Raw genomic sequence first — 15,428 nt, 5'->3', positions numbered from 1 at the left:
CTGTCTCTGCTTCTCTCTGTTATCAGCCATTATACACATATACTCTACATTCCCAGGTACAGTGTGCGGTGATCATTGCTGTCCTGTCTCTGCTTCTCTCTGTTATCAGCCATTATACACATATACTCTACATTCCCAGGTACAGTGTGCGGTGATCATTGCTGTCCTGTCTCTGCTTCTCTCTGTTATCAGCCATTATACACATATAATCTACATTCCCAGGTACAGTGTGCGGTGATCATTGCTGTCCTGTCTCTGCTTCTCTCTGTTATCAGCCATTATACACATATCATCTACATTCCCAGGTACAGTGTGCGGTGATCATTGCTGTCCTGTCTCTGCTTCTCTCTGTTATCAGCCATTATACACATATACTCTACATTCCCAGGTACAGTGTGCGGTGATCATTGCTGTCCTGTCTCTGCTTCTCTCTGTTATCAGCCATTATACACATATACTCTACATTCCCAGGTACAGTGTGCGGTGATCACTGCTGTCCTGTCTCTGCTTCTCTCTGTTATCAGCCATTATACACATATCATCTACATTCCCAGGTACAGTGTGTGGTGATCATTGCTGTCCTGTCTCTGCTTCTCTCTGTTATCAGCCATTATACACATATAATCTACATTCCCAGGTACAGTGTGCGGTGATCATTGCTGTCCTGTCTCTGCTTCTCTCTGTTATCAGCCATTATACACATCATCTTCATTCCCAGGTACAGTGTGCGGTGATCATTACTGTCCTGTCTCTGCTTCTCTCTGTTATCAGCCATTATACACATATGCTCTACATTCCCAGGTACAGTGTGCGGTGATCATTGCTGTCCTGTCTCTGCTTCTCTCTGTTATCAGCCATTATACACATATCATCTACATTCCCAGGTACAGTGTGCGGTGATCATTGCTGTCCTGTCTCTGCTTCTCTCTGTTATCAGCCATTATACACATATAATCTACATTCCCAGGTACAGTGTGCGGTGATCATTGCTGTCCTGTCTCTGCTTCTCTCTGTTATCAGCCATTATACACATATCATCTACATTCCCAGGTACAGTGTGCGGTGATCATTGCTGTCCTGTCTCTGCTTCTCTCTGTTATCAGCCATTATACACATATACTCTACACTCCCAGGTACAGTGTGCGGTGATCATTGCTGTCCTGTCTCTCTGCTTCTCTCTGTTATCAGCCATTATACACATATAATCTACATTCCCAGGTACAGTGTGCGGTGATCATTGCTGTCCTGTCTCTGCTTCTCTCTGTTATCAGCCATTATACACATATACTCTACATTCCCAGGTACAGTGTGCGGTGATCATTGCTGTCCTGTCTCTGCTTCTCTCTGTTATCAGCCATTATACACATATAATCTACATTCCCAGGTACAGTGTGCGGTGATCATTGCTGTCCTGTCTCTGCTTCTCTCTGTTATCAGCCATTATACACATATCATCTACATTCCCAGGTACAGTGTGCGGTGATCATTGCTGTCCTGTCTCTGCTTCTCTCTGTTATCAGCCATTATACACATATACTCTACACTCCCAGGTACAGTGTGCGGTGATCATTGCTGTCCTGTCTCTCTGCTTCTCTCTGTTATCAGCCATTATACACATATAATCTACATTCCCAGGTACAGTGTGCGGTGATCATTGCTGTCCTGTCTCTGCTTCTCTCTGTTATCAGCCATTATACACATATACTCTACATTCCCAGGTACAGTGTGCGGTGATCATTGCTGTCCTGTCTCTGCTTCTCTCTGTTATCAGCCATTATACACATATAATCTACATTCCCAGGTACAGTGTGCGGTGATCATTGCTGTCCTGTCTCTGCTTCTCTCTGTTATCAGCCATTATACACATATCATCTACATTCCCAGGTACAGTGTGCGGTGATCATTGCTGTCCTGTCTCTGCTTCTCTCTGTTATCAGCCATTATACACATATACTCTACACTCCCAGGTACAGTGTGCGGTGATCATTGCTGTCCTGTCTCTCTGCTTCTCTCTGTTATCAGCCATTATACACATATAATCTACATTCCCAGGTACAGTGTGCGGTGATCATTGCTGTCCTGTCTCTGCTTCTCTCTGTTATCAGCCATTATACACATATCATCTACATTCCCAGGTACAGTGTGCGGTGATCATTGCTGTCCTGTCTCTGCTTCTCTCTGTTATCAGCCATTATACACATATACTCTACATTCCCAGGTACAGTGTGCGGTGATCATTGCTGTCCTGTCTCTGCTTCTCTCTGTTATCAGCCATTATACACATATAATCTACACTCCCAGGTACAGTGTGCGGTGATCATTGCTGTCCTGTCTCTGCTTCTCTCTGTTATCAGCCATTATACACATATCATCTACATTCCCAGGTACAGTGTGCGGTGATCATTGCTGTCCTGTCTCTCTGCTTCTCTCTGTTATCAGCCATTATACACATATAATCTACACTCCCAGGTACAGTGTGCGGTGATCATTACTGTCCTGTCTCTGCTTCTCTCTGTTATCAGCCATTATACACATATCATCTACATTCCCAGGTACAGTGTGCGGTGATCATTGCTGTCCTGTCTCTGCTTCTCTCTGTTATCAGCCATTATACACATATACTCTACATTCCCAGGTACAGTGTGCGGTGATCATTGCTGTCCTGTCTCTGCTTCTCTCTGTTATCAGCCATTATACACATATCATCTACATTCCCAGGTACAGTGTGCGGTGATCACTGCTGTCCTGTCTCTGCTTCTCTCTGTTATCAGCCATTATACACATATCATCTACGTTCCCAGGTACAGTGTGTGGTGATCATTGCTGTCCTGTCTCTGCTTCTCTCTGTTATCAGCCATTATACACATATACTCTACATTCCCAGGTACAGTGTGCGGTGATCATTGCTGTCCTGTCTCTGCTTCTCTCTGTTATCAGCCATTATACACATATCATCTACACTCCCAGGTACAGTGTGCGGTGATCATTGCTGTCCTGTCTCTCTGCTTCTCTCTGTTATCAGCCATTATACACATATAATCTACGTTCCCAGGTACAGTGTGCGGTGATCATTGCTGTCCTGTCTCTGCTTCTCTCTGTTATCAGCCATTATACACATATCATCTACATTCCCAGGTACAGTGTGCGGTGATCATTGCTGTCCTGTCTCTGCTTCTCTCTGTTATCAGCCATTATACACATATCATCTACATTCCCAGGTACAGTGTGCGGTGATCATTGCTGTCCTGTCTCTGCTTCTCTCTGTTATCAGCCATTATACACATATAATCTACACTCCCAGGTACAGTGTGCGGTGATCATTGCTGTCCTGTCTCTGCTTCTCTCTGTTATCAGCCATTATACACATATCATCTACATTCCCAGGTACAGTGTGCGGTGATCACTGCTGTCCTGTCTCTGCTTCTCTCTGTTATCAGCCATTATACACATATCATCTACATTCCCAGGTACAGTGTGCGGTGATCACTGCTGTCCTGTCTCTGCTTCTCTCTGTTATCAGCCATTATACACATATCATCTACATTCCCAGGTACAGTGTGCGGTGATCATTGCTGTCCTGTCTCTGCTTCTCTCTGTTATCAGCCATTATACACATATCATCTACATTCCCAGGTACAGTGTGCGGTGATCACTGCTGTCCTGTCTCTGCTTCTCTCTGTTATCAGCCATTATACACATATCATCTACATTCCCAGGTACAGTGTGCGGTGATCACTGCTGTCCTGTCTCTGCTTCTCTCTGTTATCAGCCATTATACACATATCATCTACATTCCCAGGTACAGTGTGCGGTGATCATTGCTGTCCTGTCTCTGCTTCTCTCTGTTATCAGCCATTATACACATATCATCTACATTCCCAGGTACAGTGTGCGGTGATCATTACTGTCCTGTCTCTGCTTCTCTCTGTTATCAGCCATTATACACATATACTCTACATTCCCAGGTACAGTGTGCGGTGATCACTGCTGTCCTGTCTCTGCTTCTCTCTGTTATCAGCCATTATACACATATAATCTACATTCCCAGGTACAGTGTGCGGTGATCATTACTGTCCTGTCTCTGCTTCTCTCTGTTATCAGCCATTATACACATCATCTTCATTCCCAGGTACAGTGTGCGGTGATCATTGCTGTCCTGTCTCTGCTTCTCTCTGTTATCAGCCATTATACACATATAATCTACGTTCCCAGGTACAGTGTGCGGTGATCATTGCTGTCCTGTCTCTGCTTCTCTCTGTTATCAGCCATTATACACATATCATCTACATTCCCAGGTACAGTGTGCGGTGATCATTGCTGTCCTGTCTCTGCTTCTCTCTGTTATCAGCCATTATACACATATACTCTACATTCCCAGGTACAGTGTGCGGTGATCATTGCTGTCCTGTCTCTGCTTCTCTCTGTTATCAGCCATTATACACATATCATCTACATTCCCAGGTACAGTGTGCGGTGATCATTGCTGTCCTGTCTCTGCTTCTCTCTGTTATCAGCCATTATACACATATCATCTACACTCCCAGGTACAGTGTGCGGTGATCATTGCTGTCCTGTCTCTGCTTCTCTCTGTTATCAGCCATTATACACATATCATCTACATTCCCAGGTACAGTGTGCGGTGATCATTGCTGTCCTCTCTCTCTGCTTCTCTATGTTATCAGCCATTATACACATATCATCTACACTCCCAGGTACAGTGTGCGGTGATCATTGCTGTCCTGTCTCTGCTTCTCTCTGTTATCAGCCATTATACACATATAATCTACATTCCCAGGTACAGTGTGCGGTGATCATTGCTGTCCTGTCTCTCTGCTTCTCTCTGTTATCAGCCATTATACACATATCATCTACATTCCCAGGTACAGTGTGCGGTGATCACTGCTGTCCTGTCTCTGCTTCTCTCTGTTATCAGCCATTATACACATATCATCTACATTCCCAGGTACAGTGTGCGGTGATCATTGCTGTCCTGTCTCTGCTTCTCTCTGTTATCAGCCATTATACACATATCATCTACATTCCCAGGTACAGTGTGCGGTGATCATTGCTGTCCTGTCTCTGCTTCTCTCTGTTATCAGCCATTATACACATATCATCTACATTCCCAGGTACAGTGTGCGGTGATCATTGCTGTCCTGTCTCTCTGCTTCTCTCTGTTATCAGCCATTATACACATATCATCTACATTCTCAGGTACAGTGTGCGGTGATCATTGCTGTCCTGTCTCTCTGCTTCTCTCTGTTATCAGCCATTATACACATATCATCTACACTCCCAGGTACAGTGTGCGGTGATCATTGCTGTCCTGTCTCTGCTTCTCTGTTATCAGCCATTATACACATATCATCTACATTCCCAGGTACAGTGTGCGGTGATCATTACTGTCCTGTCTCTGCTTCTCTCTGTTATCAGCCATTATACACATATCATCTACATTCCCAGGTACAGTGTGCGGTGATCATTGCTGTCCTGTCTCTGCTTCTCTCTGTTATCAGCCATTATACACATATAATCTACACTTCCAGGTACAGTGTGCGGTGATCATTACTGACCTGTCTCTGCTTCTCTCTGTTATCAGCCATTATACACATATCATCTACATTCCCAGGTACAGTGTGCGGTGATCATTGCTGTCCTGTCTCTGCTTCTCTCTGTTATCAGCCATTATACACATATCCTCTACATTTCCAGGTACAGTGTGCGGTGATCATTACTGTCCTGTCTCTGCTTCTCTCTGTTATCAGCCATTATACACATATAATCTACATTCCCAGGTACAGTGTGCGGTGATCATTGCTGTCCTGTCTCTCTGCTTCTCTCTGTTATCAGCCATTATACACATATCCTCTACATTCCCAGGTACAGTGTGCGGTGATCATTGCTGTCCTGTCTCTCTGCTTCTCTCTGTTATCAGCCATTATACACATATCATCTACACTCCCAGGTACAGTGTGCGGTGATCATTGCTGTCCTGTCTCTGCTTCTCTGTTATCAGCCATTATACACATATCATCTACATTCCCAGGTACAGTGTGCGGTGATCATTACTGTCCTGTCTCTGCTTCTCTCTGTTATCAGCCATTATACACATATCATCTACATTCCCAGGTACAGTGTGCGGTGATCATTGCTGTCCTGTCTCTGCTTCTCTCTGTTATCAGCCATTATACACATATAATCTACACTTCCAGGTACAGTGTGCGGTGATCATTACTGACCTGTCTCTGCTTCTCTCTGTTATCAGCCATTATACACATATCATCTACATTCCCAGGTACAGTGTGCGGTGATCATTGCTGTCCTGTCTCTGCTTCTCTCTGTTATCAGCCATTATACACATATCATCTACATTCCCAGGTACAGTGTGCGGTGATCATTGCTGTCCTGTCTCTGCTTCTCTCTGTTATCAGCCATTATACACATATCATCTACATTCCCAGGTACAGTGTGCGGTGATCATTGCTGTCCTTTCTCTCTGCTTCTCTCTGTTATCAGCCATTATACACATACAGTTAGGTCCAGAAATCTTTGGCCAGTGACACAATTTTGGCGAGTCGGGCTCTGCATGCCACCACATTGGATTTGAAATGAAACCTCTACAACAGAATTCAAGTGCAGATTGTAACGTTTAATTTGAAGATTTGAACAAAAATATCTGATAGAAATTGTAGGAATTGTCACATTTCTTTACAAACACTCCACATTTTAGGAGGTCAAAAGTAATTGGACAAATAAACCAAACCCAAACAAAATATTTTTATTTTCAATATTTTGTTGTGAATCCTTTGGAGGCAATCACTGCCTTAAGTCTGGAACCCATGGACATCACCAAACGCTGGGTTTCCTCCTTCTTAATGCTTTGCCAGGCCTTTACAGCCGCAGCCTTCAGGTCTTGCTTGTTTGTGGGTCTTTCCGTCTTAAGTCTGGATTTGAGCAAGTGAAATGCATGCTCAATTGGGTTAAGATCTGGTGATTGACTTGGCCATTGCAGAATGTTCCACTTTTTTGCACTCATGAACTCCTGGGTAGCTTTGGCTATATGCTTGGGGTCATTGTCCATCTGTACTATGAAGCGCCGTCCGATCACCTTTGCGGCATTTGGCTGAATCTGGGCTGAAAGTATATCCGGTACACTTCAGAATTCATCCGGCTACTCTTGTCTGCTGTTATGTCATCAATAAACACAAGTGACCCAGTGCCATTGAAAGCCATGCATGCCCATGCCATCACGTTGCCTCCACCATGTTTTACAGAGGGTGTGGTGTGCCTTGGATCATGTGCCGTTCCCTTTCTTCTCCAAACTTTTTTCTTCCCATCATTCTGGTACAGGTTGATCTTGGTCTCATCTGTCCATAGAATACTTTTCCAGAACTGAGCCGGCTTCATGAGGTGTTTTTCAGCAAATGTAACTCTGGCCTCTCTATTTTTGGAATTGATGAATGGTTTGCATCTAGATGTGAACCCTTTGTATTTACTTTCATGGAGTCTTCTCTTTACTGGTGACTTAGAGACAGATACACCTACTTCACTGAGAGTGTTCTGGACTTCAGTTGATGTTGTGAACGGGTTCTTCTTCACCAAAGAAAGTATGCGGCGATCATCCACCACTGTTGTCATCCGTGGACGCCCAGGCCTTTTTGAGTTCCCAAGATCACCAGTCAATTCCTTTTTTCTCAGAATGTACCCGACTGTTGATTTTGCTACTCCAAGCATGTCTGCTATCTCTCTGATGGATTTTTTCTTTTTTTCAGCCTCAGGATGTTCTGCTTCACCTCAATTGAGAGTTCCTTAGACCGCATGTTGTCTGGTCACAGCAACAACTTCCAAATGCAAAACCACACACTTGTAATCAACCCCAGACCTTTTAACTACTTCATTGATTACAGGTTAACGAGGGAGACGCCTTCAGAGTTAATTGCAGCCCTTAGAGTCCCTTGTCCAATTACTTTTGGTCCCTTGAAAAAGAGGAGGCTATGCATTACAGAGCTATGATTCCTAAACCCTTTCTCCGATTTGGATGTGAAAACTCTCATATTGCAGCTGGGAGTGTGCACTTTCAGCCTATATTATATATAGAATTGTATTTCTGAACATGTTTTTGTAAACAGCTAAAATAACAAAACTTGTGTCACTGTCCAAATATTTCTGGACCTAACTGTATAATCTACACTCCCAGGTACAGTGTGCGGTGATCATTGCTGTCCTGTCTCTCTGCTTCTCTCTGTTATCAGCCATTATACACATATAATCTACACTCCCAGGTACAGTGTGCGGTGATCATTGCTGTCCTGTCTCTGCTTCTCTCTGTTATCAGCCATTATACACATATCATCTACATTCCCAGGTACAGTGTGCGGTGATCATTGCTGTCCTGTCTCTCTGCTTCTCTCTGTTATCAGCCATTATACACATCTGAGATTACATTTCAGCCTACTGCTGAATTCAGGGAGGGGGATTCAATTTACATCTGATAAATACAACATGATCAGAATTGGCTGGGAAGGGGTTAATAGACGTCTTCTGCTTCGGCCCCCCGGGTACCTCTCCGTCCTCAGACCGTCCAGTCACGTGTATTGTGCCCCGTCACAGAGAATATGAGGGCTTAATTTTGTTGTATTTGAAGCAAATCACGAACAATCAGTTAATCTGAGGCGACTCCGATCTCTGCCGGGTGTTTATATCCGATCTCTGCCGGGTGTTTATATCCGATCTCTGCCGGGTGTTTATATCCGATCTCTGCCGGGTGTTTATATCCGATCTCTGCCGGGTGTTCATATTTGATCTCTGCCGGGTGTTTATATCTGATCTCTGCCGGGTGTTTATATCTGATCTCTGCCGGGTGTTTATATCTGATCTCTGCCGGGTGTTTATATCTGATCTCTGCCGGGTGTTTATATCCGATCTCTGCCGGGTGTTTATATCCGATCTCTGCCGGGTGTTTATATCCGATCTCTGCCGGGTGTTTATATCTGATCTCTGCCGGGTGTTTATATCTGATCTCTGCCGGGTGTTTATATCTGATCTCTGCCGGGTGTTTATATCTGATCTCTGCCGGGTGTTTATATCTGATCTCTGCCGGGTGTTTATATCTGATCTCTGCCGGGTGTGTATATCTGATCTCTGCCGGGTGTTTATATCTGATCTCTGCCGGGTGTTTATATCTGATCTCTGCCGGGTGTTTAAATCTGATCTCTGCCGGGTGTTTAAATCTGATCTCTGCCGGGTGTTTATATCCGATCTCTGCTGGGTGTGTATATCCGATCTCTGCCGGGTGTTTATATCCGATCTCTGCCGGGTGTTTATATCCGATCTCTGCCAGGTGTTTATATCTGATCTCTGCCGGGTGTTTATATCTGATCTCTGCCGGGTGTTTATATCTGATCTCTGCCGGGTGTTTATATCTGATCTCTGCCGGGTGTTTATATCTGATCTCTGCCGGGTGTTTATATCTGATCTCTGCCGGGTGTTTATATCTGATCTCTGCCGGGTGTTTATATCTGATCTCTGCCGGGTGTTTATATCTGATCTCTGCCGGGTGTTTATATCTGATCTCTGCCGGGTGTTTATATCTGATCTCTGCCGGGTGTTTATATCCGATCTCTGCCGGGTGTTTATATCCGATCTCTGCCGGGTGTTTATATCCAGCAGTTTTTGCTGGGGGGAGTCAGAATCCCCTCCACATATTTTGGGGAAGTTTAGTCCACGAGGAGGAGTGAATTGTGCTGCAGCGGCTGCTCCATGGGGCGGAGGGGGGAGAGGTGGCCGGGTCCTCCGCTGTGTCCTCCACGACTCCCATACAAGTGAATGGTGACGGCGGCGGGCCGTGGTGGATCTCAGGTCTGTGCTGGGCGCCTTTTGTCTGTATTTACCTGTACTATATGCAGCTCTTTCTTTTCCACACAGGGACCGCAGTGCTAGATCCGCTGTCCTCTTCTCATCCGCTGTCCTCTTCTCATCCGCTGTCCTCTTCTCATCCGCTGTCCTCTTCTCATCCGCTGTCCTCTTCTCATCCGCTGTCCTCTTCTCATCCGCTGTCCTCTTCTCATCCGCTGTCCTCTTCTCATCCGCTGTCCTCTTCTCATCCGCTGTCCTCTTCGTCCTGAATGACTGAACAAGGATGGAGGAAGAAAATGACATTACCCGGAGAATCTTAACCTTCACCCTGGAGATCCTGCGGCTGCTGACCGGAGAGGTGACGCTATCTTTACATCGGTTGTATTGTTGCCGCACATCGGCCGGACTCTCCAGTGATGTGTATACCGGGGCTGAGGGGAGTCAGACGCTCCGGATTCAGCAGGGGCCGGACTCTCCAGTGATGTGTATACCGGGGCTGAGTGGAGTCAGACGCCCCGGATTCAGCAGGGGCCGGACTCTCCAGTGATGTGTATACCGGGGCTGAGTGGAGTCAGACGCTCCGGATTCAGCAGGGGCCGGACTCTCCAGTGATGTGTATACCGGGGCTGAGTGGAGTCAGACGCCCCGGATTCAGCAGGGGCCGGACTCTCCAGTGATGTGTATACCAGGGCTGAGGGGAGTCAGACGCTCCGGATTCAGCAGGGGCCGGACTCTCCAGTGATGTGTATACCGGGGCTGAGTGGAGTCAGACGCTCCGGATTCAGCAGGGGCCGGACTCTTCAGTGATGTGTATACCGGGGCTGAGGGGAGTCAGACGCTCCGGATTCAGCAGGGGCCGGACTCTCCAGTGATGTGTATACCGGGGCTGAGTGGAGTCAGACGCTCCGGATTCAGCAGGGGCCGGACTCTCCAGTGATGTGTATACCGGGGCTGAGTGGAGTCAGACGCTCCGGATTCAGCAGGGGCCGGACTCTCCAGTGATGTGTATACCGGGGCTGAGGGGAGTCAGACGCTCCGGATTCAGCATGGGCCGGACTCTCCAGTGATGTGTATACCGGGGATGAGGGGAGTCAGACGCCCCGGATTCAGCAGGGGCCGGACTCTCCAGTGATGTGTATACCGGGGCTGAGTGGAGTCAGACGCTCCGGATTCAGCAGGGGCCGGACTCTCCAGTGATGTGTATACCGGGGCTGAGTGGAGTCAGACGCTCCGGATTCAGCAGGGGCCGGACTCTCCAGTGATGTGTATACCGGGGCTGAGGGGAGTCAGACGCCCCGGATTCAGCAGGGGCCGGACTCTCCAGTGATGTGTATACCGGGGCTGAGGGGAGTCAGACGCCCCGGATTCAGCAGGGGCCGGACTCTCCAGTGATGTGTATACCGGGGCTGAGTGGAGTCAGACGCTCCGGATTCAGCAGGGGCCGGACTCTCCAGTGATGTGTATACCGGGGCTGAGTGGAGTCAGACGCTCCGGATTCAGCAGGGGCCGGACTCTCCAGTGATGTGTATACCGGGGCTGAGTGGAGTCAGACGCTCCGGATTCAGCAGGGGCCGGACTCTCCAGTGATGTGTATACCGGGGCTGAGTGGAGTCAGACGCTCCGGATTCAGCAGGGGCCGGACTCTCCAGTGATGTGTATACCGGGGCTGAGGGGAGTCAGACGCTCCGGATTCAGCAGGGGCCGGACTCTCCAGTGATGTGTATACCGGGGCTGAGGGGAGTCAGACGCTCCGGATTCAGCAGGGGCCGGACTCTCCAGTGATGTGTATACCGGGGCTGAGGGGAGTCAGACGCTCCGGATTCAGCAGGGGCCGGACTCTCCAGTGATGTGTATAACGGGGCTGAGGGGAGTCAGACGCTCCGGATTCAGCAGGGGCCGGACTCTCCAGTGATGTGTATACCGGGGCTGAGGGGAGCCAGACGCTCCGGATTCAGCAGGGGCCGGACTCTCCAGTGATGTGTATACCGGGGCTGAGGGGAGTCAGACGCTCCGGATTCAGCAGGGGCCGGACTCTCCAGTGATGTGTATACCGGGGCTGAGGGGAGTCAGACGCTCCGGATTCAGCAGGGGCCGGACTCTCCAGTGATGTGTATACCGGGGCTGAGGGGAGTCAGACGCTCCGGATTCAGCAGGGGCCGGACTCTCCAGTGATGTGTATACCGGGGCTGAGGGGAGTCAGACGCTCCGGATTCAGCAGGGGCCGGACTCTCCAGTGATGTGTATACCGGGGCTGAGTGGAGTCAGACGCTCCGGATTCAGCAGGGGCCGGACTCTCCAGTGATGTGTATACGGGTGTGATGACGGGGCTGAGTGGAGACGCTCCGGATTCAGCAGGGGCTGGACCCTCTTAATGAATAAGGAACATCAGACGAGTGTCTTGAGCCGCCTTGTGCACCTCGCCACTAAGCTTAGGGGTACTTTGCACGTTGCGACATCGCTACTGCGATATCGTCGGGGTCAAATTGAAAGTGACGCACATCCGGCGCCGGTAACGACGTCGCAACGTGTAAAGCCTAGATGCGCCGATAAACGATCGCAAAGCGTTGTAAATCGGGGATCTGTGTAGCGTCGGGCATTTCCATAATGTCGCACCAATAGGAGATACGATGCTGTTCCTCGTTCCTGCGGCAGCGCACATCGCTGTGTGTGAAGCCGCAGGAGCGAAGAACATCTCCTACCTGCCTCCACCGGCAATGCAGAAGAAAGGAGGTGGGCGGGATGTTTACATCCCACTCATCTCCGCCCCTCCGCTCCTATTGGCCGCCTGCCGTGTGACGTCGCTGTGATGACGCACGACCCGCCCCCTTAGGAAGGAGGCGGGTCGCCGGCCAGAGCGACGTCGCAGGGAAGGTAAGTGCGTGTGAAGCTGCCGTAGCGATAATGTTCACTATGGCAGCTATCACAAGATATCGCATCTGCGACGGGGGCGGGGACTATCTCGCTCGGCATCGCTACTGTGACGCCCTGGACCCCAGGGGTCACAGGTAATAACACCTACCACATTACACACACCCCCACCCCCTGTGAGGACACACCCGTCACCCGAAAGGGAAACCTGATGCCTCCCTCAGGGCCAGTAGGGCACACCAGGTGGGCGGAGTCAGGCGGAAAGGCACGCCCACCGAGGAGACTACTGTCCTGAGGCAGGGATTACAAACAGAAGAGAGTGGACAGTGACAGGAGGTGTAGAGGAGAGAAGCTGTCAGGGACCCGGGTTAGAGCCTGGGACCCTCGAACCATCAGGCAGGCAGACGGTGGTGGCTGTCTGCAGGAGTACCGGTACAGCAACCGGCGGAACCGTAGGAACCGGGCCTGGGTTGGAGCCCACCGGTCCCGAACCGGGGAGTCAACCGTTTACCGGAGCACCAGAAACCGGGTACTCAGACCCCGTACTAGCTTAGAAGCCACTGAGTTTAGGCAAATTGACTGATTGCAGTCTGGACCTCACGGGTTCATCCACACCCGAAGTCCCGAAAGAAGGCAAAAGCTCACCGATACCGGGAGAGAGCCACCGCCAAGGGCCAAACACCCGACGGGCCAGTGCCTGCGGGCAACGGAGGGCTCCTCCGGCAGCTCAACGCCAGGGTACGGGCTACCACTGTCCAGGCAGGGGAGCCAAAAACCACACGAGTTGCAAGGCAAAGGGGCCACCATCAACCTCATGGGGGACACTAGCAGCGGCTGCGGGACCCGACCATACCCCAACTTTGGTTTACCAGTGACTCTGAGTGTGAATTAATCGTGAGTACACCAGTGCCATCCGGGCATGACACCGCACCGCAGCACGGCACCCTGCACCCCGATAACAACACCAGCGCTTCAGTCCCCCCACCGGGACCCAGGACACACCGCCCCTACCCACAGAGGGGCTAACATCTAGGCTGCGGCCGCAACACCGATCCCGGACGAGCCCACCTTCACTCCAGCCGCAGCGGTGGTGCATCCCGTCACCACGACTCGTGGGTGGCGTCACGACCAGTAGGAACGACAGCGCTGCTCACCCGGCTGCGCGCCTCGTCCCGCCACCACCAACACCCCACTGCCTCTCCCCTTAACAGAGCGACGTGGCCCGTGCCACCGACAACCCGAGCCCGGACCTCGAGCGGCTCGGCCCAAGCCGCGGAGAAGCGGCCGTGCCCCTCTCAGGGCGGTACACATACATCGGCCTGCGATGTCATAGTGTGCAAAGTACCCCTTACTCCGGTCATAGACTGGAACATCACAACTTTCCCTGAATTGGATCAGTGGGGGTCTCTACACTCATGAACTGCCCCAGCTGTGCCCACTTTGTCAAACCCAGGCAAAAATGATGTAAGAACACAATTAATTGCAAAATTTTAGCAACATTTCAACCTTTTTACAGCAGAATTCTAATAATAGTTTTAATGATCGGGCCATAGAGAATATAGAGTACATATACTGTATCAGGCCATAGAGAATATAGAATACATATACTGTATCAGGCCATAGAGAATATAGAGTACATATACTGTATCAGGCCATAGAGAATATAGAATACATATACTGTATCAGGCTATAGAGAATATAGAATACATATACTGTATCAGGCTATAGAGAATATAGAGTACATATACTGTATCAGGCTATAGAGAATATAGAGTACATATACTGTATCAGGCCATAGAGAATATAGAGTACATATACTGTATCAGGCCATAGAGAATATAGAATACATATACTGTATCAGGCCATAGAGAATATAGAATACATATACTGTATCAGGCTATAGAGAATATAGAGTACATATACTGTATCAGGCTATAGAGAATATAGAGTACATATACTGTATCAGGCTATAGAGAATATAGAATACATATACTGTATCAGGCCATAGAGAATATAGAATACATATACTGTATCAGGCCATAGAGAATATAGAGTACATATACTGTATCAGGCCATAGAGAATATAGAGTACATATACTGTATCAGGCCATAGAGAATATAGAATACATATACTGTATCAGGCCATAGAGAATATAGAATACATATACTGTATCAGGCTATAGAGAATATAGAGTACATATACTGTATCAGGCTATAGAGAATATAGAATACATATACTGTATCAGGCTATAGAGAATATAGAATACATATACTGTATCAGGCCATAGAGAATATAGAGTACATATACTGTATCAGGCCATAGAGAATATAGAATACATATACTGTATCAGGCCATAGAGAATATAGAATACATATACTGTATCAGGCCATAGAGAATATAGAGTACATATACTGTATCAGGCCATAGAGAATATAGAATACATATACTGTATCAGGCCATAGAGAATATAGAATACATATACTGTATCAGGCCATAGAGAATATAGAGTACATATACTGTATCAGGCCATAGAGAATATAGAATACATATACTGTATCAGGCCATAGAGAATATAGAATACATATACTGTATCAGGCTATAGAGAATATAGAATACATATACTGTATCAGGCCATAGAGAATATAGAATACATATACTGTATCAGGCCATAGAGAATATAGAATACATATACTGTATCAGGCCA

The 15,428-nt window shown here is 48.1% G+C and overlaps 1 protein-coding gene across 1 annotated transcript in view; it reads left to right on the top strand.

The window, feature by feature from the left end:
* Positions 1 to 15,428, top strand: part of LOC142316915 (uncharacterized) — a 101,342-nt gene that overhangs the window by 9,767 nt on the left and 76,147 nt on the right. Inside the window, exon 2 of the mRNA XM_075352691.1 lies at positions 9,925 to 10,213. Coding sequence (XP_075208806.1) covers positions 10,139 to 10,213 — 75 coding nt within the window. The 5' untranslated portion in view covers positions 9,925 to 10,138. The remainder of the gene's footprint in view (positions 1 to 9,924; positions 10,214 to 15,428) is intronic.

This window comes from Anomaloglossus baeobatrachus, chromosome 6, assembly GCF_048569485.1.
Source record: "Anomaloglossus baeobatrachus isolate aAnoBae1 chromosome 6, aAnoBae1.hap1, whole genome shotgun sequence".
In the NCBI taxonomy this organism is placed as follows: Eukaryota; Metazoa; Chordata; class Amphibia; order Anura; family Aromobatidae; genus Anomaloglossus; species Anomaloglossus baeobatrachus.
The sequence above is the reverse complement of the archived record's forward strand: the minus strand, read 5'-3'. Positions and strand labels throughout refer to the sequence as shown.